General features: G+C 32.0%; 2 protein-coding genes across 2 annotated transcripts; both read left to right on the plus strand.

Annotated features, from left to right (window-relative positions):
* The first annotated feature begins 3,018 nt into the window (after window positions 1-3,018).
* Window positions 3,019-4,049, plus strand: LOC109177856 (caffeoyl-CoA O-methyltransferase-like). Its single transcript, XM_019327328.1, has 2 exons — window positions 3,019-3,489; window positions 3,588-4,049. The coding sequence occupies exons 1-2, from the start codon at window positions 3,055-3,057 to the stop codon at window positions 3,879-3,881; spliced, it is 729 nt and encodes a 242-aa protein (XP_019182873.1). The 5' UTR covers window positions 3,019-3,054; the 3' UTR covers window positions 3,882-4,049.
* A 10,002-nt stretch (window positions 4,050-14,051) lies between these two features.
* LOC109177581 (E3 ubiquitin-protein ligase RNF12-like) lies at window positions 14,052-16,593 on the plus strand. Its single transcript, XM_019326964.1, has 5 exons — window positions 14,052-14,474; window positions 14,818-14,883; window positions 15,697-15,774; window positions 15,956-16,087; window positions 16,459-16,593. Exons 1-5 carry the CDS (start codon window positions 14,052-14,054, stop codon window positions 16,591-16,593), a joined length of 834 nt encoding a protein of 277 aa, XP_019182509.1.
* Window positions 16,594-25,071: the final 8,478 nt, after the last annotated feature.

Below are 25,071 nucleotides of genomic sequence, written 5' to 3' on the forward strand. Positions count from 1 at the left end.
CATCGTCTTTTAATTTGGACAAAATAGACCATTGACTATCAGATTTGTTCCAATATTGGTCCTTCCGTTAACAATCAGTTTGTTAGGCGTTAATAAAGGGCTAAAATGGTCATTTCTTGTGATTGCTTTCTTCTTCACTTTAATGCAACCATCGGTGCACACAAAAACGCCCCTTTCTGCTGGAAACTGATTAAATTTTTTGTTCGCTCCTCCAAGAAGCTATTACCATGGTAGCAGAAACATTCAATCCCAGCTCCCGTCAAGACTTTAGCAACAACTTCCATTGCATCAACAATGTTTGCAAACACACCATTGTGCGAAGTATTCCAGACCCATCATTTAATGGAGGTAGTTTCCACTGACCCATGCTATAAGATGATCAGAAAATAGAAGAAAAATATAGGAAAAAAAAAAAACAAGCACCTTGGGTTGTGGCAATGGAGGTAGTTTCCATTGACTCAACTTGCGTCAGGAAACATATGTTTTAAAACTGCTCCGGCAGTTTTCTTTCCATTCACAGGAAGCGTGGCAGCAACAAAAATGTACTGCTTACTTCGCTCGTATGTTTTTCTCACCTTGCTATCAATTTCTGAGTCCATTACACGAGTATCATCTACTTCTTTGCTGAAATCTACTAGTAGGTCCCTGTTGTCCTCCTGATTAGAACCGAGAGGAGAATCGGGAATTGAGGCCGTCACTATCTCAACTTCATAATTTCTTAAGCGGGACAACTGCTTTTCATCAAAAGGAAGCATATTCAAGAGTTGAATAACATGGTTTTGGAAACTGCCACAAAGGAGCATGTCTGCCTCATAAAAAACCTGGTGTTTATTTATAATAAAATAATTGTTAATATTTAGGTATGATGAATTTGAAATAAGTCGAATGGGCGAGTGATGATGCATTTTTATTGGAAGAAAAATTTACCAAATGTTTCACACAACGTATAAAGTCAAATCGGCCATGATTCTCAGCTTCAATTGTACAAAGATAATTCGAAATTGCAGCTGGTGTTGACATCATTATATCTAGTTCTTTCACTGGCCAAGTCTGCGGTAAGGAACATTTCATATGGTAAAAAGATATGCCAATCAAAAGAGAAACAAGATGCTATGCAAGAATGACTAGCCATTTAGTTCACCACATGACCGTTAAGAATAATTTTGATAATAGTCAAAAGTGGTGGTGTCCTCCTAGGAGGAAGCCAAGGCGTTGGGGAAAGAAACGGTGTTTACAGAGCACCTTTTGCTAGGACTGATCGTAGAGGATCGCGGGTCCGGAGGGTTTTTGAGTTCTTGTATCACGATTGAGAAGGTCCGCGAAGCTGTACAGAGCATTTGGAACGATGGAAATGAGGATGAGGATGCGAAATCGGGCTCTGAAGACTCTGCTTCGGCTACGACGGAAGTGAAGAAGAAATCAAGGAAATGACTATTTTATCCCTTTCACTAACGCCTAACAAACTGATGGTTAACAGAAGGACCAATGCTGAAACAAATCTGATAGTCAAGGGTCTATTTCGTCCAAATTAAAAGACAAGAAACAATTTTAAAAAATAACAATAGTTGGAGGACCATTGCTGGAATTAACTTTTATTTAATTCTTACTCAAGTTTCCTATTTAGTTGTTACGCTGGTCTGTTAGGAAGGAATCCTCTTTCTCAAAATATTTGTCTTTAGAGTTCACACAATCCTAATTTTATGGAAAAAAAAAAAATTCTAATCGTTTAATTATCTTAATTTACAAAATGTACTGTGGTACTTAAATTTTTAATCAAACAACTATAACCAGACATTTTTCATTCAAGTTGTCAATTTGGTTCCTCCACTTAATAGAACTTATCAATAATTCAAGAACCAAATTGACAACTTAAAAATTATTGAAAAACTACAAGTGTAATTTCTTTTGTTAGCTTCATTCGGCAATGGGACCAAATTGACGATAGGAATCACATTTGTTCAACAAGAATAATATTATTCTTAAAAAAAAAAAAAAAAACTCACCAACTCTTTTCATCATTGAATTCATCAAGCAGCGTTTTCATGAAGCTTCCTAGTTCCTCCTCATTCTTGGTATACCAAATACCAAATACCAAATACCATTATTCAAAAAAAAAAATTAAAAAAATACCAAATTTCCTTCCCACCAACCCCCAAGTCCCTTTCCTACGAATAGCAGTCATGTTTTGTGCATCCTATTGGGCTTACGGTTTGTCATCATGTGGCTCATTTCTATTTGGCTATTAGATAAATTATCTTTCGGACCACAAGAAAGATTTACGGTTGTTATTCGAAAATATGTACTGAGTAAACTCAATTTTGGTGTAATAGTTAACAAATCACACACAAAAGATAAACTGCACTAGTAAAGATCATATGTGACGGACTCAATCGATAGTATATGTTGGCCAAAAAAACATGCTTAATTGAGTCAATAACCCATTTGTATTTTATAGTGTTATAATAAATATTTACTGACAGACACACTGTGAAAGTTTCATCCAATATAATGGACCCTTTGTAGGCACTCTAATTCTCTCACCTAATGGACTACTGAATTACTGTGATTTATTCTTTCACTATGCTATCAACCGGGGTGAGAGCCTACAAAGAAATTTAAATCCAACTATTAAACCACCACAATTTATTGAATCAATTAAGCATGTTTTTTTTTTTTTTTTTTTGGAAATTAAGCATGTTTTTTAGTCCACATGTTAGCATATGGAAAACGTCAATTTTGGTGGACTGGCCAAACACAGCAACTTCCGGTAATATATAGTGGAGTCAGCATTGAGTAGGTCAGTGAGTAAAAGTTGACCATAAAACTAAAAAATTTCTCAATTTTATAGAATAAGGAGTATTAAAAGAAAGGCTCACCAACCTCCAATCAATCAAACAAATTAAAAATACAAGTACCCAAACACCCCACCTACTTTCCTTCTCTATATAAAGTTCAGAGAGATCATTCTATGAACTCAGGTAATACACCAATACTTCCCAATTCCCATCTTCACATTAAGAAAGCTTTAGAAATATCAAAGTAGAAACAAAGAAAATGGCAACCAATGGAGAAGCTGGCAGACACCAAGAAGTTGGACACAAGAGTCTCTTGCAAAGTGATGCTCTTTACCAGTATATTCTTGAAACTAGTGTGTACCCAAGAGAGCCAGAGGCCATGAAAGAGCTCCGGGAGATAACAGCAAATCACCCTTGGAACATCATGACCACTTCTGCTGATGAAGGCCAGTTCTTGAACATGCTTCTCAAGCTCATCAATGCCAAAAACACCATGGAGATTGGCGTCTACACTGGTTACTCTCTTCTCGCCACTGCTCTTGCTCTCCCTCATGACGGCAAGATTTTGGCCATGGATATCAACCGCGAAAACTACGAGTTGGGTCTCCCGGTCATCCAAAAGGCCGGCGTAGCTCACAAGATTGAATTCAAGGAAGGCCCTGCACTTCCTGTTCTTGATCAAATGATCCAAGATGTAAGTTCGTTTCACCATTAAATTAAATTTTCCCAACATCCTAAATTAGCATATATATTTACAATCATCATTAAACTGGAGTGGTTTTTAATTTGCAGGGAAAATACCAGGGCTCGTATGATTTTATCTTCGTGGATGCCGACAAGGACAACTACTTGAACTATCACAAGAGGCTGATCGATCTGGTTAAGGTTGGTGGACTGATTGGATACGACAACACGTTGTGGAATGGATCGGTGGTGGCGCCGGCGGATGCGCCGCTGAGGAAGTACGTACGCTACTACAGAGATTTCGTGTTGGAGCTGAACAAAGCATTGGCTGCTGACCCAAGAATTGAGATTTGCCAACTTCCCGTCGGAGATGGGATCACCCTCTGCCGCCGTGTCTACTAAATCATCGCCGCCGTTACGCTCATCTTCTATTGTTTCATTACTTGAGAGTTTCCTCTGTAATTTTCACCCTTTTCAATTCTGTGAATTAACAATTGTATTGCCAAATTTCTATTTCTACCTTATTACAATATAATATAAATTTAGCAAATCAAATGCACATTGCTTTTTGGTTTTCTCTTTCTTCTTTCTTCCCGCCGTCTGGTCATCAATCTCCTTTTTCTCGTTTGTTTCTTCTATTTGTTTATCCATTGAATGATCGAAATGAGTCGTGGAGATTATCACTACTTCATTATTATCTTTACTGTTGATTTTTCACGGTATGAATTTGTGTACTTAATGAAGTACAAAGCTGAAGCACTTGAAAAGTTCAAGAAATTTAAGGTAGAAGTAGAAAATCAAACTAGTAAAACATTCAAAGTTTTACAAATAGATCACGGTGTGACATATATGTTAAATTAGTACACACAAAAATGAATTGTGATTTTTTTTTTCTATTTTTTGCAACTCTTTTCTTGTTTGTGGTAAGAAATAAAATATACAGAGTAATAATATTTACTTAATTTGATTTATTTTTTCAACATACTATTAAAACAAGTTAAATGTACATACTAGAATTATTCTAAGAATACATTTTCTTTTCTTTGTTTATCTCTTGGTGCATTTCTCCTTCTTGGCTCAAATTGATCTTTCCTCTCATAATACTCAGTTCTTTCATCTGGTTTCTCATAATAGGGATCCCTCTTTTGATACTGCCTAAGGTTGGGCGGTAGCCTTTCTTGTTGACCCCTTTCTACCGGTTGAGGAAGTTCCTCGTTTTCCTTCACTTCTCTTAGTGGTGTCCGATTCTGAGGTTCACTCAGGCCTGCACTTCTCAATGTCTCACCTGTGACCCTATCTAGATGTTCACGGGATCTACTTGGTGAAGCCATTTCTTCTTGTCAATATTGCGTCAATTTCATGGTCAATTGCTAGCAAGCCTTGTACCCCTTTAGAACGGGTTTGCATACAACTAGCTATTCACCTACAAGCACAGAAACAACAAGAGTTCTTCGCAACTAACAGTAGTTGCAAGTGAGAGTGATAACAAATTAACAACTTAAAATATAAAAATAGAACAAACAAAGTAATTTGCAAAAACAACAAGTAAATAATGGTGGTTAGACTCTCTAACTTTAATGATTTTATCATGTTAACCCAAATGGACTCATTACTCAAAACTGATGCCTATTCTCCGACAACGGCGCCATTTGAAATGTTGTAATTTATGTTGGATGGAAAGAAAATATAAGGAAGATGGAACTTCCCCGAGATGTCGTTCTCTAAGGATGGCGAATAAGAATTGAACAATGCGCGGCTAAACACAAGTGCGTAAGAACCGTAGGAAGCTAGGTCTCAAGACTTAAACAAAGTACATTATCAAAGCAACAAGTAATTGCAAGGAAGCAATTAAGTGAATGGAGGGGACTAGGACTAGGTGTTCCTTGATTGGGTGCAACAGAATGACCCTAAGTATAGGAAGTAGTGTACGCATTGATCATGTTTCTTGGAAGATGTTTCCATTGCCAAGCCACTCTCGTGGTCTAATTGGCTTATCAAGTAGTAAAATCCTACTCCCATAGCAACTTTACTACATCTTCTTCCGAGCTCTACCTCTCGGTGCAAGGTGGGAAATGCAAGTGGATTAGGCTACAGTGTCGTCTCAATCTCTTGGTAACTACACATCTCCAATACCTATTCCATGATGTGGCCATCACCAAACAATAGTCTATACGAAGTCCACTTCCAACAAGAATCAAGTCAATACATCAAGTCATTTCCTAATTACAATCAAAACATTCTAGCATCCCATCAAGTAAACCTAATCCTAATTCCCTAAGAATTAGCTAAACATTGTCGCAATTGAATAGCCAATATGAAGAATCAATGGAAGCATTATAAAGGAAAAATAAATTGCAATTGAAATGACACTTAGCTTTGATCATGAAAATTGAAGATTGAAAAGCAATTACAAGTTGAATTCTTCATCTAGATCTTCAATGATGTTGATTGATTACAATGTATAAGTGTTTGGGAGAGTTTCTATGGAAGAGGACCTAGAGGAAGGAACTCCAAGAACAAAAAATGAATCAAAACAACCAATCCCAGCAATTTAAAGTCGAAGTTTGCCCCAAAATAACCGTCTCAGATTCGCTACAGGGCTTGTAGTCACGCTGGGGTTCACGCCGTGACCTTGACCGTGACAACCCACTCTGCACAGCATCTCTGGTTTCTAAACCATTTTTCACCTTGTAAACGTTCGAAGTAGCCTTTGTGGTTTTCATGAAAGTTGTAGCTCTTTGAGTTTCCGTTCTAATGCCACTTGAACCACGTTATTTGGACACTCCTAGCTCGAGATATGTTCAAATTACCGAGACTTCGCCTGACAGAAAAAAAATACAAATTAAAGCAAAATGGTGTCATGCTGGCAATCACGGCGTGACCACCAGCGTGACCCATGTTTTTTACTTCAAAATGCATATTTCTTCATCTCCTTTGTTCCTTTGGGTCCCCGGGTCATGTCATGATACTTCCACTCGCTCTCTTTCATTTTCTTGACCTCTCATGACTCCCGGAACTTGCCTTTCTGTCAAGATGACTTCAAAACACAACCAATTGAGCTCCAATTTACATGAAGTTACAACCAATGCCTCCAAATAACCTAAATGACACAAAGGAATCAAATAGGCACATACTTACCTTCCAATTAACATGAAATCATATGAGTTTATATCAATTATGCACATAAAGTACTAAGAATTAGCACTTATCAATGAGTTATATACGTAACATTTTTAACACCTAAATTATGCGCAAAGTGACAATTCTAGTCCCTAGATGATCAAATCAATCATTTTATTAAGTGAAATATTGGTAGCAAATAAAAATAGTCCTAAGAGACTAAAATCGTCACTTTTAACATAATTTAGGGGGTTAAAAGATAATCACGCATATACTTTAGGAACTAAATATGTATCATAAATATAACTAAAGGACAAAATATAAATTTTCCTTAATATAAAGAACTCTCAGTGTCTTAAAAAACATTTGTGAAAATAACAAGAGAGAGAAAACTAATAAAAAGAAATGGTATCCTCCCAAATGCTCTGTTAGGGTCAGTTGTGGGGTCCTTAGAATTGAGAATTTAACCTTTTGAGATAAGAAATAGAGCGTGAAAGCAATAGTCATATGCCAGCATTTTAGTTAAAATATCTGTGTTAACGGATACTATAAATTTATTGAAAATATTACATTTTTAACAATCAAATAAAAAAAATTTGTTCAAAAAAAAAAATCAATGATAATGTAATACTTGTAAAATTCACGGAAAAAAATATATATTTTCACTAAAATATATTACTTCTTTAAAATATGTCTTGTGTGAAAAAATACCCCACTTCAGGATAAAAAAAATATTGAGAAAATGTACAAATAGGCCATTGAACTATTTTGGGATAATAATTAAGCCATCGAACTTGAATAAGCTCCAAATTGACCAATAAACTTGGAAAAAAAAAGTGCAATTAGCATTTTTAGCAGGTTACCAACAAGTTTTTGCTGATTAGGATGCCAGGTATATATTTTAATTTTTTTTTTATTATTATCCTACTAAGCATTTCACCCTTAGAAAAAAATAAACTAAGCAAAATGATACCTTTATATTTTAATTTTTATTTTTGCTTAGTTTTTTTTAAGGGTCAAATGCTTAGTAGGATGATAATAATAATAAAAAATTAAAATTAAATATTTACATGCACTCATTTGGGCTATAGTATCTAATTAAATATATTTTCCAAAATTGCATGTTTGGCTGGATATGACAAATTTTTCTGCATAAAGAAATATTTAATCATAGCATATATACCCAATACAAGGGAATTTTTTTTTTCTTTCTTTCTTTGCACATTACAAAATTATAATTTTATGTCTAAAAAGTATTGTCGAGTTTGAATATACATATACAGATTTAGATATATATATATTTTAATGCGTTGATTAAATGATTTATTTCTATTTTTGCACTTACTAAATGTAATGTCGTAAAATTTAAATGGTGTTCTATATTTGGGGATTTGACAATTTTTGTGGAATATCTCAATTTGGAGAAAAAACTATTTACAAAGAAAATATTTTTTGTTTGGGAAAAATATATTTTTAGTCCTTCAATTGTTCTTTACTAGTCGTTTTAGTTTGTAACTCTATCATTGCAATATACATCCCTAACTTTTTAAAAAAGTTACATTTTTAATTTTTGCATCAACACAAAATTAAAATCTACTAAAAATTACTTAATACATGAATATTTTAAAATTTTATTTTTATTCTTTATAATTTTTGGACATTTCATTTGTGAAATAGAGAATTGACAAACTTTTTACCTAAAATTTTTTCCTCTTCACAAACATTAATTGTTCCTATTTTCATACACAAACCTTTTAAAATTAAGTTTTTTTTAAAAAAAAAATTATAAATGAAAAATCTAGACTAAATAAGATTATAATTAAAGAAAAATATATTAAAAAGTACTAAAATAATTATTTACTAAGTAATATTTTAATATAATTTAGTAGTTTTGGTAATTCATGGATTAAAATTGTAACTTTTTAAAATAGTTAAGGGTATGTATTGTAACGGTAAAAAGTAAATGACTAAAATGGTTAACAAAGAATAATTAAACGGGGATTAGTAGGGTGGGCCCGCGCCATAACACGGACAGAGAAAGATTCTGAACACCTCGTGGTTTGCACCCAAAAAATATTTTTTTCCATATCTGATTAAATTTCTTGTTTACTGAATTTTATTTTTTCATATATGCTTTAATATAAATATGCAATGAACGCTCATCAGTATCTGCAAAAACATTTGTATGTGAAAGTAATAAGAGAGAAACTAATTTCCAAAAAACAAAAAAAAAAAATGGAGCGTGAAAACAATAGCCGTTCGCCACCATTTGGGTATGCACGGACCGTACATATCTTCGGCGCGGCCATCACGGTGCCGTACAGTGGCGGTACGCGGCGGCGTCATCCTCGTCAACCACGAACTTCGAATCCGACGGAAGCTGCTCTGTTGATCGACTTCTTTGCTGATGAGTCCGATAACATCTCAACAGACTCAACGGATCGTTCACCAAACGACGGCGGCGGCGGGCCTAGCAGCAACCCGGCGGGCTTGGCGAACGTGACCGGCGGTTTTCCTTTCCGGTTTGAAACCGGTCCACCGCCGCCGAGAGACTTCCTTCGAATTGGGGATGCTACTCCCAGGCGTCACCGTCAACCTGTTGTGCCGCCGCCGCTGTTTGATGCTGATTATCTTAGAGCTCAGGTGGCTAATCTTCTAATGGTATGTTAACAGAGTGTACTCAAAATTTTATATATATATATATATATATATATATATATATATATATATATATATATATATATATATATATATATATATAACCAACATGATTGGCGTGGTGGTTCAGCACTTTGCCCCTTAAGCATGAGGTTAGGGGACAGGAGATTAGTCTTTGGCGTTCAGCCGGAGGGATACTTTGGACAACTAAAAAAATACAGAATATATTAATGAAATCTTTCATTATTCAATTCAAAATAAAATTCCAATTATATTAGACTTTGATTATAAATTCATGATAAGATCTTCTATGGAATTGTTCTAATATATTGTCATTTTAGATTCGACGATTTTAAATTAATTAAAACATATTATATATACATATGTATGTAAATATGTATAATGAAACATCATTAGATCATTGCATGTTTAGTTAGTTTGTTATGCAGATTGTAAATGAATAATTCTTATTAAATAGGAAAACATATACAGATATTTGTGATTTTTAATAATCGGATTCTATATTTTCAGCAAATAATGGCTACTCTGCAAGAAGCAGTTGGAAGACAAGCGGAGCCTGGTGTGGTGGATGCCTTAGCAGAGGTAAATAAAACTGCTCAAAATAATGTATTTATTATATTTCGTTTAAATTAGAGTAGTGTCTATTATCTATGAGTGATATTAAATATAGAATAAGATCTATTAGAAAGATGTTTTAATTTATATATATATATATATATATATATATATATATATATATATATATATATATATATATACTCTTAATTTAGGGAGGAAAATATAATTATAGATTTCTATAATTAATTTTCACATTATAATACTAATAAGATTAAATGTACACAATTAAAACAAAATATATGGGGTATAATTAGTATCTGTGATGTATGTTAGTTGTTCAAATATGATTTTTGGGGATTATTAGTATCTTTGAAGATTTTTAATAATATATAGATTACTAATTACTAATATTATAATTTGGGGTACCCCAGTAAAGTTTATTGTACAATTGAATTGGTAACTACAAGTTTTTAAGTTCGATTCTCTATGCAAGTTTTTTATTTGCCTTTTTGGTGTGAGTTAGTCACCTAAGCGTAACCTTTGTTAGTTACCTCCTTATGGTCTTTTGACGTACTTTTTCGACCACTGAAAGTGTTACGGAATCTAATATTTTTTTCAATTTTCAATTCGCCATTGTTTAAGGTGGTCAGAAAGATTAAAAAAAATTAACAATCAAATATAGGTGGTTAGAGAAATAGTATTTTTTTTATCCCTCAATTATACTCATCACCTGTTTTTGTCTTTTAGTTGTTTGCGAAATGTTTTTTTTTTAATTTTATTTTTTATCTATAATTTTTGTTAGGATTTTATTTTTTTAAAAAAGTATTTCACATACAAAAGATGAAAAGGTACTAGTGTTATAATTGAGCGACGAAAAAGTGAGAGATGATACAACTGATAAAAGAAAAATACAATATCTCTATAATTTAGACACAAACGATGCCATTTTCCTATTTTATATAGCTTGAATTTGGATTTGTCTTGTTTTACTTAATTTTTTTAGTAGCAATCCAACGAAACAACAATAACTAATTTTATGATACACAAAATTATAGTTTTCTTTTATTTGTTCATATTTTGATTTCAATGTTATGCTGTTAATTAATTACTAACTCTAATTAATAATTCTATATTTGCAGCTTGTAGAGTCAATGGTGCAAGCACTTGAAGCAGCCCAAATGTTGCTGTGTCCAATTTGCAGGGCTCAGAATAATTGTCGTTATTGACTTCAGTTGAAATAGCATTCTTTTCAATATTTTCTTTTGAGGTTCCAAACCTTCATTTCAGTATAAGACTTTCTTATGAAATTTTCTATAATGTCGTATAGACTGAATTATATTATAAGTTTTTAATGTTATGATTACAATAATTATTGATTATATATTCGGAGGTGTTTTGTTAAGGGTTTTGAGTTTTAATTTAATGGGGGTTTAATTGTTATTCCCAAAACGTTGAATCCCCAATTCCAAGAGCCCCCACACCCTAGCTCGACAGAGCATCTAGGAAGATGTAAATCATGGTAACTCAATCGTTGAACACAGAGTTGAGGCTAGACCTTTGTTTACTGTACTGCGCATAATTAAGGAGTCCCTTCACTTTAACAAGTTGCTCCTACAGTGCCGTTGGTGAGACTCGATCCCAGATCATTGTTCTCAGACTTCACGCTTGTGATCAACTGAGCTGTCTATGCGAGGTTATTGGAGTTTTAATGTTTTAGCCCTTGCTTGCTGGATTATTACCATTTATTTCCTATATACTATATAGTCCTAATCTGCTATAATCATATTATTTCCCAGTCACTACTGCCATCCTCTTTTTCAGATGGAGCGTGGATATTACAGGAGCAGTCCCCATGGTAACGATGTGGTGATTTTTAAATTTAAAAGTGTTTAAAATATATTCACTCTAGAATATTTATTACTTCATTATTCAACAATCATTATATGATGGACCATGATTGCATGTTTGGCTGGATGTGACAAAATTTTTTGGATAAAGAGAGTATTTAATCATAGTATATACTATATAGCGAGGCATTCAATTTTTTCCTTTCTTTGCACATTACAAAATTATAATTTGATAACTATATATGAAACCTCAATAAAATGAATATATATGAATACTCCATCTCTCAAAAAAAAAAATATTGTCGAGTTTGACTAGACGTATATAGATTTAGGTATATATTTTAATGTGTTGATTAAATGATTTATTTCTATTTTTGTATATACTAAATGCAACATAAAATTTAAATGTTGTTCTATTACTGCACATACTTTGCACATAATTTAGGAATTAAAAAGGGAGTTATGCATATGATTCAGCGAATAAATATGTACTATAAATATAACTGAATGAAAAAAAAAAAAAAAAAAGAAGCAAATTTTCCTTAATATAATGACCTCTCAGTTTTTGCAAAAACATTTGTATGTGAAAATAATAAGAGAGATGAAATTAAAAAGGAAAGGGAGTGTGATAGCAATAATCGTATGCCGGCATTTTGGTCTGCACAAGATTTAGTATTTTAATAAATTGTAAAAGATAACATAAATATTTTATGATATTTTTCATATTTGATAATCAAAATTTAGTATTTTAATATAATTACTGTTTTAATATTGTAAATTAATTTTCGTACGTGCGTGGTGCGTGCGATGGACAATTTTTTACTTTTATTTTTTATTTTTTGAGAATGAAGAAACATTTATAAATACTATTGGAGTTGTTTGAATTAATTTATTATTATTGGAACTCAAGAATGGAGCGTGAAAGTGGAAGCAACAATGGCACGCCACCAAGATTCCGGCCGGTACGTCTGTTCGGAGTGGACATAACCCTGCCGGTGAATGGCGATGGTCGGCGGCAACCTACAACGCCGCTGCAGATTCACTCACTCACAATCACTCAACTAATCGATTCTTTTTCTCCCGGCATCACAACAAACCCGCCGGCATTTCATTCATCTATCGCCGGTGGCCTGTTTAGAAGCAGCTCTAGCGTAACCAGCGGTGCAACCACAATATTGGTTGTAGAAGAAGAACCTGATGTTGCTGCCCTTCTGCCGCCGTCACCGCCGCATAACCACCCTCACCAACCTGCTGGGCCACCCCCACCGCCGCAAATTGATACAAGGGATGCTAATAATTCTTCAATAATGGATGAACGCAATTTACATTAGAGTATATATATATATATATATATATATATATATATATATATATATATATATATCAATATCACAGAGACACACACATTATATTAGAGTAATACAATAAATAAAATTCAGTTCATTTACATTTTAATTAGTAAGGACTAATTAGTTATTTCCTAAAACATACATATTAAATTTATAAAAATGGTTTGCATTATTATTATTATTATTAGTATTATATTATTATTAAACAATAACAAAAGTATTTTATTTTGATATTGTTCAAATCCGATAATCAAAATTTAGTATTTAAATAAATTACAAAAGATAATAGGAATTTAAAAGTTCAAAAAATTTAGTATGACTACTATTTTAATATTGGACACAATTTTTCATGCAACGCGCTTATATCAGTTTTAATTTAATATAAGAAGGACAATTATTTTGAGAATGAAGAAAGATTTATATATAAGTAGGGTTAATTTCAGCAATAATTCTCAAATTTCACTATCTCGATTTATTTCCATCCTTTCAATTCAGTTTTGTTTTGACTTGCTTGAAATACCTATTTGATTGCACAAATCTAAAGTTGAACAAAGAATTCTAATCAAAATTAACTTATAAAGAAGTAATCGGGATTAGATTTTGAACCCTATTGCGTTTTCTTGATAATTAGTCTCTAGCGGTTTTTTAATAGTTGTTGTTAGTGGTTCTGGTTTAATTTTAATAGTCAAGGTTTAAGCTCCTAAACAATTAGAGATTCTGATATTATTCACAATTGGGGACAAAAAGGAAGAAAATATTAACGTTATGAAAAGACAAATATACCTCTTAACTCGACGGGAAAATAAGACTAAAGTAACCGATAAACCATGGGAGAAAATATTTTAGTAACCAAAGATTACATTTCACAAAATTTACAAAATAACTAAATTTAAATCATCACGAATTCACGATAGTCATATGACATTTATTACATTTACTCTCTATAAATACTACTATATTGGAGTTCTTTTTCTAAAGCAAATATTTTGAATTAATTTATTCTTACTGAAACTCAAGAAATGGAGCGGGAAAGTGGAAGCAACAATGGCACGCCACCAAGATTCCGGCCGGTACGTCTGTTCGGCGTGGACATAACCCTACCGGTGAATGGCGATGGTCGGCGGCAACCTACAACGCCGCTGCAGATTCACTCACTCACAATCACTCAACTGATCGATTCTTTTTCTCCCGGCAACACAACAAACCCGCCGGCATTTCATTCATCTCTCGCCGGTGGCCTGCTTAGAAACAGCTCTAGCGTCACCAGCGATGCAACCACAATAACGGTTGTAGAAGAAGAATCCGAGGTCGCCGTTCTTCCGCCGCCGCCGTCACCGCCGCACAGCCACCCTCACCAATCAGCTGTGCCACCGCCGTTGCCGCAAATTGATACAAGGGATGCTAATAATTCTTCAATAATGGATGAACGCAATCTTCAAATGGTACGAATTACACGCTAATTAATTAAATTTCCATATTACAACAAATTCGTTATATGATTTTAGATTTCTAAAATCTTGTTACTCGGCTTTAATTTAAAACGTTGTATATACATGTATCTATCTATGTGTATATGAACCTCCATCATCAGATTATTTTATGTATAGTTTGTATCTTATGAAGATTATAAAGTTCGAGACAACATAATCCTTATTATTAGAAATTAATTAATTAATTAATGAAATGGAAATTAATGTTTGTTACAAAATATAATAGGAAAACATATACAAATTAAGATTTGTGATTTTTAATGTGATCTGATGGTAATTCGATCTACATTTTCAGCAAGTAGAGAATGGTTTGCGGGAAGCAGGAGATGTGGACCCGGATATGGTCAATTCCGTAGTACAGGTAAAATGTTTTTCATACTAGACAGTAATATCATAGACAAAATTGAAAATGTTTACCAAAAAAAAAAAACATAAAATGTTTTTTTTTTAAATTTAAAAACCAATTATAATTTTGTGGATATATATTACATTATCAAATTCTAGTATTTCTCAATAATCGATAAAAACAAATTAGCGAGAAGTTTTTGTTTTTTTGGTACGCTGAGGGACTCAAAGGTCCCAAATTAGTTAACTCTTCTAGTAGTTGGCATCCTTTTCCATCAAAGTCATGATTCCCTCCGGGATTGCTCCAAGATCGTTGTATCCCAGTCCGTAGATTGATCAAGATTGGCTAAGTAGTCAGCACATTGGTTCTTTTTTCGGAGAACATGAACGAACTCAATGTCTTGAATCTGATTCATAATGTGTCTACAATTAGTGATCAACGTGTAATCTTCCGGTCTAGACTCGCTCTCTTTTCTTATGGCTTAGAGAACAAACAATGAGTCAATTTCAACTACAATCCTTTGGAACTCACAATTTTTAACGATGATAAATCCTTCTCTGATCTTAGGCCCCAAAGTTCTGCAATGAAGTTACTAACGATGCCAACCTTAGCCGTGAAACACACAATCCATACACCAAAGTGATTGATCTCGGATACTACGACAGTATCTCATAGACACTAACTCTACCCAAATAAATAAATACAAAAAATGTGTACATTTGTAGGTAGTAGCGGAGGCTAGATAATTACAATTTGTTTTTAATTATCTTTTCATTTTAACGTGATGATGTTAATTTTTATGTCTAATTAGTAATTCTAAATTTGCAGCTTATTTTGGATACGTTGGAAGTACTTGAAGACAATGTGGACCATGATGACATCCTGAACGTGCACTTGTCAATACAGGTAAATATATATAGCAATAATCATACATTACTGCCTACTTTTTTGTTGCTTAGAAACTTTACAATGTAACATAATAATTTCTAAGAATAAATCCATTTCATCATCTACTTTTGTTTCTTTTATCTTTGAAAATTGCATGGTTATACATAGACATATGTTAATGTTTCCTAATATATGATAGTTAGAGGAGATTATGGAGGACTCATACGATGAGCAGGCAGGACTGAGTGAGGAAGTTATTATGAGTCATTTGGGTACCTCTACTTTTGAAACATCATCTGATGAGGATAAGGACTCTTGCTGCATTTGCTTGGTAAGACAAAATACTTATTTAAATTCTCCATCATTAGTTTTGCTTCAAAATATAGGGTCAAGTTCGCGTGCTGACAATGCTTCCCGAGCGATCGTGTGGTCACTCACCATTAAGTACGCATAAATGCATCACAAAGTGTACAGAAATGCAACATTAGGTGTGGTACGTTTTGTTGTGCATTTGTACATTTCATTGTGGTACATTTGTGACCTGATGGTGAATCCGCACCGGCTACACAGGAAGTACTGTCCGTATTTGAACTAGATAGTGTCTCAAAATATATACCCTTTGACGTGATTTTACTTAAGTAATTTGTAATGAAATCAATCAATTTATGAATTATCTCAGATAGTTGGATTTTAAATTTGTAGGATGAGTTCTCAACCGGAGATGAGCTGGGAAAAATCAACTGTTACCACAAATTTCATTTCATGTGCATACTGGAATGGCTGAAGCGCAACAACATCTGCCCAGTTTGCAGGGCTATAGCTTTGTCTGTGAGCTGAGTCGGAATACTCTAATTTTTCAGTATAAGATTGTGATATGAATTTTTCTATAATTTCGTATGGACCGTATCATACATTTATTTTCTTTGATAGGATAATTACAATAATTGATTTTATGTTAGTAAGCATTTTGTTAAGACTTTTATATAAGTGTTTGAGTATAACCTTAGCTTGCTGCAAACATCAAGCTAGTTTGCTAGAGTTATATCTTTTACTGCTGCATACTATAATACTGTTATTTTTATTCTTTATAACTTTTTGAATTTGGTATTTCGTTTGCAAAATAACTAGAGAATTGACGACCTTTTTCACTAAATTTTTACTCTTCAATTATGGTACATCGTTTCAATTCTATTTCTCATACATATATATTTTTCTTGTTTGATGGTTCAATTATACATTTTAAAATTCAATAACCTAAATACCTAATTGCACAAAAGTAAGGAATTTAAGTACCTATTTAACACTTTTTCCTAAAAACTTTTTCTCTCTACATACTTGCATTTATTTATTTGTATATCGTCCTTCACAACACACACAAACATACCCATTTCAAACAACAAGCTACAAGACATTCTAAAATAAAATCATTGGCAAGTCAAAGACTTTTGTTGTTCACTCTTAGTGTACTTGTTAAAATTTAAAATTGTTTATAAATCTATTCACCAGTGCCTACCCCACCCATTTAAACATTTACTTGCCACCTGGGGATCAAATGAATCTCAAATATGTAACTTTTTTTTTAATTAATCGAATCAAACTAATAAAATGAGACGGAGGGAGTAATATTTTTCTATATGTTAACAGATATTATAAATTTATTGAAAAATATTACATTTTTAACAATCAAATAAAATATTTCTATGATAATGTAATACATGTAAACTCAGATTTTTTTTTTTAATTTTAATAAAAAATATTACATTATGCGCAAAGTGACAATCCTAGTCTCTGAATGACCAAGTCGGTCATTTTATTAAGTGAAATATTGGAGGCAAAAATAGTCCTAAGGGACTAAAATCGTCGCTTCTCACATATTTTAAGGGTTAAAGATGATCACACATATATTTTAGGAACTAAATATGTATCATAAATATAACTAAAGGACAAAAAATCTACATATTTTCCTTAATATAAAGAACTCTCAGTGGCTACAAAAGCATTTGTGAAAATAACAAGAGAGACTAAACTAGTAAAAAGAAATGGAGCGTGAAAGCAATAGTCGTATGCCAGCATTTTAGTTAAAATATCTGTGTTGACGGATACTATAAATTTATCAAAAATATTACATTTTTAACAATCAAATAAAATTTTTCTATGATAACATAATACTTGCATTGTAAAATTCACTGAAAAAGAAATTATATTTTCACTAAAATATATTACATATTTAAAATATATATGTCTCATAAATTTTTTTTGTGTGAAATAAAAATACTCATTTTCATGATAAAAAAAATATATTTATTACTTCATTATTAAAAGTACCCTTTAAATAAAAATTAAGTGTATTGTGCTCGTAAATTTAACACGCACTTATTTGGGCTAAAAATAACATATAGTATCTAATTAAATATATTTTTCAAAGCTGGATGTGACAAATTTTTCCAGATAAAGAGAGTATTTAATCATAGCATATACACTATACGGAGGAATTTATTTATTTTTTTCTTTCTTTGCACATTATTACAAAATTATAATTTTATAAGTATACATGAAACCACAAAAATTGAATATATTTTTGAAAACCCAAAAATGAATATATTAATACTCCATTAGTCTAAAAAATATTGTTTGAGTTTGAATAGACATATACAGATTTAGGTATATATTTTAATGCGTTGATTAAATGATTTATTTATACTTTTGCACTTAGGTATATATTTAATGTGTTAATTAAATGATTTATTTCTATTTTTGCACTTACTAAATGCAACGTAAAATTTAAATGTTGTTTTATATTTGGTAATTTGACAATTTTTGAGGAATATAATATCTCAATTTGGAGACAAAGTATTTCCAAAGAAAATTTTATCTAATTAGGAAAAACATATTTTTTTAGTCCGTTCTTTGGTAGTCGTTTAGTTCATAATTATATTCTATCATTGCAGTATACATCCCAAATTTTTCAAAAAGTTATATTTTTAGCCCTTGCATCAACAAAAATTTAAACTCTATTAAATTTATTTAGTACATGAGTATTTTAAAATTTTATTTTTACTCTTTATAACATTTTTACATTTCATTTGCAAAATAGAGAATTGACAAACTTTTTACCTTAATTAATTTTTCCTCTTCACAAACATTATTCATGTTTTTCATACACAAACCTTTTAAAAAATTAAGTTTTTGTCTTTTGAAAAAAAAATTACAAATGAAAAATCTAGACTAAATAAGATTATAATTAAAGGAAAAAATATTTAAAAGTTCTAGAAAGTACTAAATATTTACATATTAAGTAATATTTTAATATAATTTAGTGGTTTTGTTGATTCATAGATTAAAATTTATAACTTTTTTAAATAGTTAAAGAATGGTATTGTAACGGTAAAAGGTAACAGACTAAAAATGCTAACAAAGAATAATTGAAAGACTAAAAATATATTTTTCCATATCTGATTACATTTCTTGTTTACTGAATTTCATTTTTTTAATCTATTCTTTATCTTTAATATAAATATACAATGAACGCTCAGTATCTGCAAAAAAACATTTGTATGTGAAAATAATAAGAGAGACAAACTAATTCCAAAAAAAAAAAATGGAGCGCGAAAACAATAGTCGTGCGCCAACATTTCGGGCTGCACTGATTGTATATATCTTTGGCGCGGCCATCACGGTGGCGTACAACGGCGGTAGGCGGCGGCGTCATCCTCGTCAACCACGAACAAATCAGAACGCCGACATTCCTGTCAGACCTCCGGCGCCGCAGGTTCAGTTTATCGACTTCTTTGCAGCTGAATCCGACATCTCGAGAAACTCGGCGGTTCAAAACGCCGACATTCCTGTCGGACCTCCGTTGGCGCCGCCGGAAGCTGTTCAGTTGATCGACTTCTTTGCTGATGAGTCCGATAACATCTCAACAAACTCGACGGCTCATTCACCAAGCGACGGCGGCGGCCGGACTAGCAGCAATCCGGTGGGCTTGGCGAACGTGACCGGCGGTTTTCCTTTCCGGTTCGAAACCGGTCCACCGCCGTCGAGAGACTTCCTTCGAATTGGGGATGGTATTCCCAGGCGTCACCGTCAATCTGTTGTGCCGCCGCCGCCGCCGCCGTTTGATGCTGATAATCTTAGAGCTCAGGTGGCTACTCTTCTACTGGTACGTACGCTAATAAAATACTTTATTTTTAATTATATATGTATAATGAAACATCATTAGATCATTGCATGTTTAATTCGTTTGTTTGTTGTGAATATTTCTTATAAAGTAGGAAAACATATATATACATACAGACATTTTTGTGATTTTTAATAATTGGATTCTATATTTTCAGCAAATAATGGCTACTCGGCAGGAAGCACTTGGAAGACAAGCGGAGCCTGGTGTGGTGAATGCCTTAGCAGAGGTAAATAAAACTGCTCAAAATAATGTAGTAATTATATTTCGTTTAAATTAGAGTAGTGTCTATTATCTATGTGTGATTTTAATTTAGATCATATAATGTAAGATTTATAATAATAGTTTTAAAAGTAAAATGTAATAACAATGACAATAAAAATATTACTGAGAATTATTGAAAATTCATTGAGTTTGGCTGAGAGGGCCGAGAGAGTGTTGGTAAGAATCAAACTCGTGAATTTAACTACAAGAATCATGTTTTACCCATTCGGCCACTTTTTTCGAGGCCAACCAATCTACTCTAAACAAATTGGGTAACGAGGAAAACCAACAACCACTACTTGATGATGTGCACTATGTAAGCCTCGTTTCTACGTAACATGATGTGCAATGTGTTTGACTGAAAATGTATTAAAGTTGGCTAATAATTCATATTAAAAGTCGAACTTGTAATATTGTACTTATCAAGTTAATAGTCAGATCAACTTGACAAGGTTGTCCCAGCCAATCTAGCTACTTTTGATAATATGAAGGATTGTTAGCACATATTTCATATTTGGGATTAACTTTAGTATAAATATTGGGGAAAATAGTATTTCTCTGTCTACTATTTCTATATGAGGAAATCAAATATACTATAGCAATTAGTGTTACATTAATATATTTTAATAAATTAAGTTTAGGTTATTTCGGTACATTTAAAATATAGAATAAAATTTATTAGAAAGATGTTTAGTTTTGTTAGATCATACAATGAGAAGTAAAAGAAATCAATTAAAGAACTTGATCTTATATATATATACACTCTTAATTTAGGGAGGAAAATATAATTATAGATTTCTAAAATTTCCATATTATGATACTAATAAGAAGTTTCAGACAAAAAGTAGGGGAGGGTACCAACCTTAGATCCGCTAGCTATTGCCTACAAATTAAATGTACACAATTTTAAAAAATTATTTGGGGTATAATTAGTATCTATGATGTATGTTGTTCAAATATGATTTTTGGGGATTATTATTATCTTTGAAGATTTTTAATATTATATAGATTAATAATATTATAATTTGGGGTAACCCTAGTCAAGTTTGTCAGACAATTGACTTAGTAACTACAAGTTTTTGGACACTTTTTGTCTTTTCATATTTTTCTTTTGTTATTTTGTCGGTTTCAACCGGTTTAATTGATTTTGAACTTTAGGTAACCTCTGATTTTTAGTAACATATTTTTCAACCAGTTTTTAGTAAAGTCCTAAACCAATTATACCGGTTGAAATCGAAAAAATATGAAGAGACAAAAATATCCTTACTAAAAATAGAAAAAGTCATGAGAAAGACTAAAAGTGTTCAAAAAATAATAATCCGAGGATGTTAAATAGCAAAAAGATAGTATGGGACTAAATTTGACATTATCACCAAAAACAAGGGACCTCTGGTGGAATTAACTCTTGTTTTATTTGTCTATATTTTGATTTCAATATTATGCTGCGAATTACTAACTCTAATTAGTAATTCTTCTCAATATTTGCAGCTTATAGAGTCAATGGTGCAAGCACTTGAAGCAGCCCAAAGGTGTGCAATCTGCAGGGGCTCTGAATAATTGTCTTTTGACTTGAGTTGAAATATAATTCTCTTCAATAAGACTTTCTTATGAATTTTTCTATAATGTCGTTTAGACTGAATTATATTATAAGTTTTCAATGTAATGATTACAATATAATTATTGATTATATATTTGGAGGTGTTTTGTTAAGGGTTTTGAGTGTAATTTATTGGGATTTAATTGTTGTTCCCAATAGCCCCAGCCCGACAGGGCATCTAGCGCAAATTATGCCCTGGAAACGTGTTCACCGTGAATGGTGAACACAAGTCTAAACGACGTCGTTTTTACGCAAAAAAAAAAAAAAAAAAAAAAAAAATCGCGGATGTGGAGTTAACGGCGCGTGTTTGATCAAATTATGAATTTTCTGTTATGAGATTATGAATGTAATGTAAATTCATAATCTCATAACAGAAAATTCATAATCGCATTAAAGTAAATTATGTATTAAATTATGAATTTTCTGTTATGAGATTATGAATGTTCATAATCTCATAACAAAAAATTTATAATTTCATAACAGAAAATTCATAATCTCATAACAGAAAATTCATAATCTCATAACTGAAAATTCATAATCTCATGGTTCCAAAGTGAATGTGTAGGCATGGTTCCAAAGTGAATGTGCGGGCATGGATTCATAATTTATGAATGTCCGTGATTTCGGACGGGAATGTGCAGGCATGGTTCCAAAGTGAATGTGCAGGCATGAATTCATAATTTATTAATATCCGAAATCATTGTTCACCTCAAATTAAAGTGAAACTGCGAAATGTGAAAATGAAGAAGAAAAGTCACGCAATTAATTAAGAAAAAAAAAAAAAAACGGTGTACTAACACCGTTGGAACCGTGTTCACCATGAATGGTGAACACGGTTCCATGGCATAACGATTGTGCATCTAGGGGGATGTAAATCTTATTGCACATAAAGAGCCCCTCACTTTGAGAGGTTGCTCCCACATTGTGGCTGGTGAGACTCGATTCCGGTTATTATTTTTAAATTTTATCCATGTGATCAACTGAACTGTCTATACCAACATATTGGGGGTATAATGTTTTAGCTCTTGCTTGCTGGCTTATTACATTTATTTCCTATCTACTATATAGTCCTAATCTGCCATCATATTATTTCCCAGTCACTACTGCCATCCTCTTTTTCAGATGGAGGGTGGAATAATGAAGAATAAATTTTAATATTTGAATTTATTAATCGCAAAATATACACGAGTTTTATTGTGTATACTAGTGTAATTGTTATAATGACAATATAAAAATAAAATGTCCATCATCATCGTTGTTGTTGTTATTATAAGGTTAGAAAATATTTTACAATGAGTAAGTTAAGAATAATAAATAGTTAACGGTATATTCGTAAAAATAGTATATAGACATTATCATATTAGAGTAATATAATAAATAAATTGATTTCATTTATGTCTTAATTATTTATTTTCAAAAAAATAAATGTTAAATTTGTAAAAAAAAAATGGATATTATTATTATTATTATCATTATTATACAATAACATAAATATTTTTTTATATTTTTCAAATTTGATAATCAAAATTTAGCATTTTAATAAATTGTAAAAGATAATTGAAATTTAAAATTTTAATATAATTACTATTTTAGTATTGTAAATTAATTTTCAATGTTATGCTGTTAATTACTAACCCTAATTAGTAATTCTATATTTAATTTGCAGCTTGTAGAGTCTATGGTGCAAGCACTTGAAGCAGCCCAACTGTGTCCAATTTGCAGGGGCTCAGAATAATTGTCTTTGACTACGGTTGAAATATCATTCTCTTCAATATTTTCTTTTTAGGTTCCAAACCTTCATTTCGATATAAGACTTTCTTATGAAATTTTCTATAATGTCGTATAGACTGAATTATATTATAATTTTTTAATGTTATGATTACAATAATTTTTGATTATATATTCAGAGGTGTTTTGTTAAGGGTTTTGAGTTTAATTTATTGGGGGTTTAATTGTTCCCAAAAGGTTGAATCCCCAACGTAAATCATGGTAACTCAGTTGAATACAGAGGCCTGCTAGACCTTTGCTTACAGTGCACAAAGACTCCTTCACTTTGAGAGGTTGCTCCCACACTGGCACTGGTGATGAGACTCGATCTCGAATTATTTTTCTCAAATTTTACCCTTATGACCAACTGAGCTGACTATACAAAATTATTTTGTAATATAGGCCTTATGCTTTTTGCCTTTTTCTCTCCCAGTTTATTGTAAAAGATAATTGAAATTTAAAATTTTAATATAATTAGTGTTTTAGTATTGTAAATTAATTTTCGTACGTGCGTGGTGCGTGCTATGGACTTCTCTTTTTTCTTTCTTTATTATTATTATTTTTATTATTATTATTATTATTATTATTATTATAAGATTTCAATGTTATGCTGTTAATTACTAACTCTAATTAGTAATTCTATATTTAATTTGCAGCTTGTAGTGTCTATGGTGCAAGCACTTGAATCAGCCCAGATGTGTGCAATCTGCAGGGCTCAGAATAATTGTCTTTGACTTCAGTTGAAATATAATTTTCTTCAATATTTTCTTTTTTAGGTTCTAAACTTTCATTTCGATATAAGATTTTCTTATGAATTTTTCGGTAATGTCGTTTATCGTTTAGATTGAATTATATTATAATTTTTTAATGTTATGATTACAGTAATTTTTTATTATATATTCGGAGCTGTTTTGAGTTTTTTTTATAAGGAGTTTAATTGTTCCCAAAAGGTTGAATCCTCAACGTAAGTATGGTAACTCAGCTGAATACAGAGGCTAGACGACTTTTGCTTACTGCACACAAAGACCCCCCCCCCCCCCCCCCCCTCTCACTTTGAGAGGTTGCTCTCACACTGACACTGGTGATGAGACTCGATCCCGAATCATTGTTCTCAAACTTTACCCTTGTGACTAACTGAGCTGCCTAAAAAATATTATTCACAATTGAGAGGGGGGCGGGGGGAAAGGAAGAAGATATTGATGCTATTAAAAGACGAATATACCTCTTAACTCAATGGAAAAATAAGGCAAAAGTAACGGATAGACCGTTGGTGGAAATACTTTAATAATCAAGGATTACATTTGACAAAATTAAAAAAAAAAAAGGACTAAATTTGAATAATCACAATAGTCAGAGGATCTTTATTAAAATTTACCCTTATAAATACAATTGTAGTTTTTCTTTTTAAAGCAAATATTTTCAATTAAAATTTTTGGTGACAATTTTCAATTATTTTATGCTTATTGAAACTCAAGAATGGAGCGTGAAAGTGGAAGCAACAATGGCACGC

This window comes from Ipomoea nil, unplaced genomic scaffold, assembly GCF_001879475.1.
Source record: "Ipomoea nil cultivar Tokyo-kokei standard unplaced genomic scaffold, Asagao_1.1 scaffold0805, whole genome shotgun sequence".
Classification (NCBI taxonomy): domain Eukaryota; kingdom Viridiplantae; phylum Streptophyta; class Magnoliopsida; order Solanales; family Convolvulaceae; genus Ipomoea; species Ipomoea nil.

Excerpts from the sequence above, each read along its gene's own strand:
- LOC109177856 (XM_019327328.1), top strand. The coding sequence starts at position 3,055 with ATGGCAACCAATGGAGAAGCTGGCAGACACCAAGAAGTTGGACACAAG. Across the intron at positions 3,490-3,587 it reads TTGATCAAATGATCCAAGAT|GGAAAATACCAGGGCTCGTA; the intron begins GTAAGTTCGTTT and ends TTTAATTTGCAG.
- LOC109177581 (XM_019326964.1), top strand. The coding sequence starts at position 14,052 with ATGGAGCGGGAAAGTGGAAGCAACAATGGCACGCCACCAAGATTCCGG. Across the intron at positions 14,884-15,696 it reads TGGTCAATTCCGTAGTACAG|CTTATTTTGGATACGTTGGA; the intron begins GTAAAATGTTTT and ends CTAAATTTGCAG. Across the intron at positions 16,088-16,458 it reads ACTCTTGCTGCATTTGCTTG|GATGAGTTCTCAACCGGAGA; the intron begins GTAAGACAAAAT and ends TTAAATTTGTAG.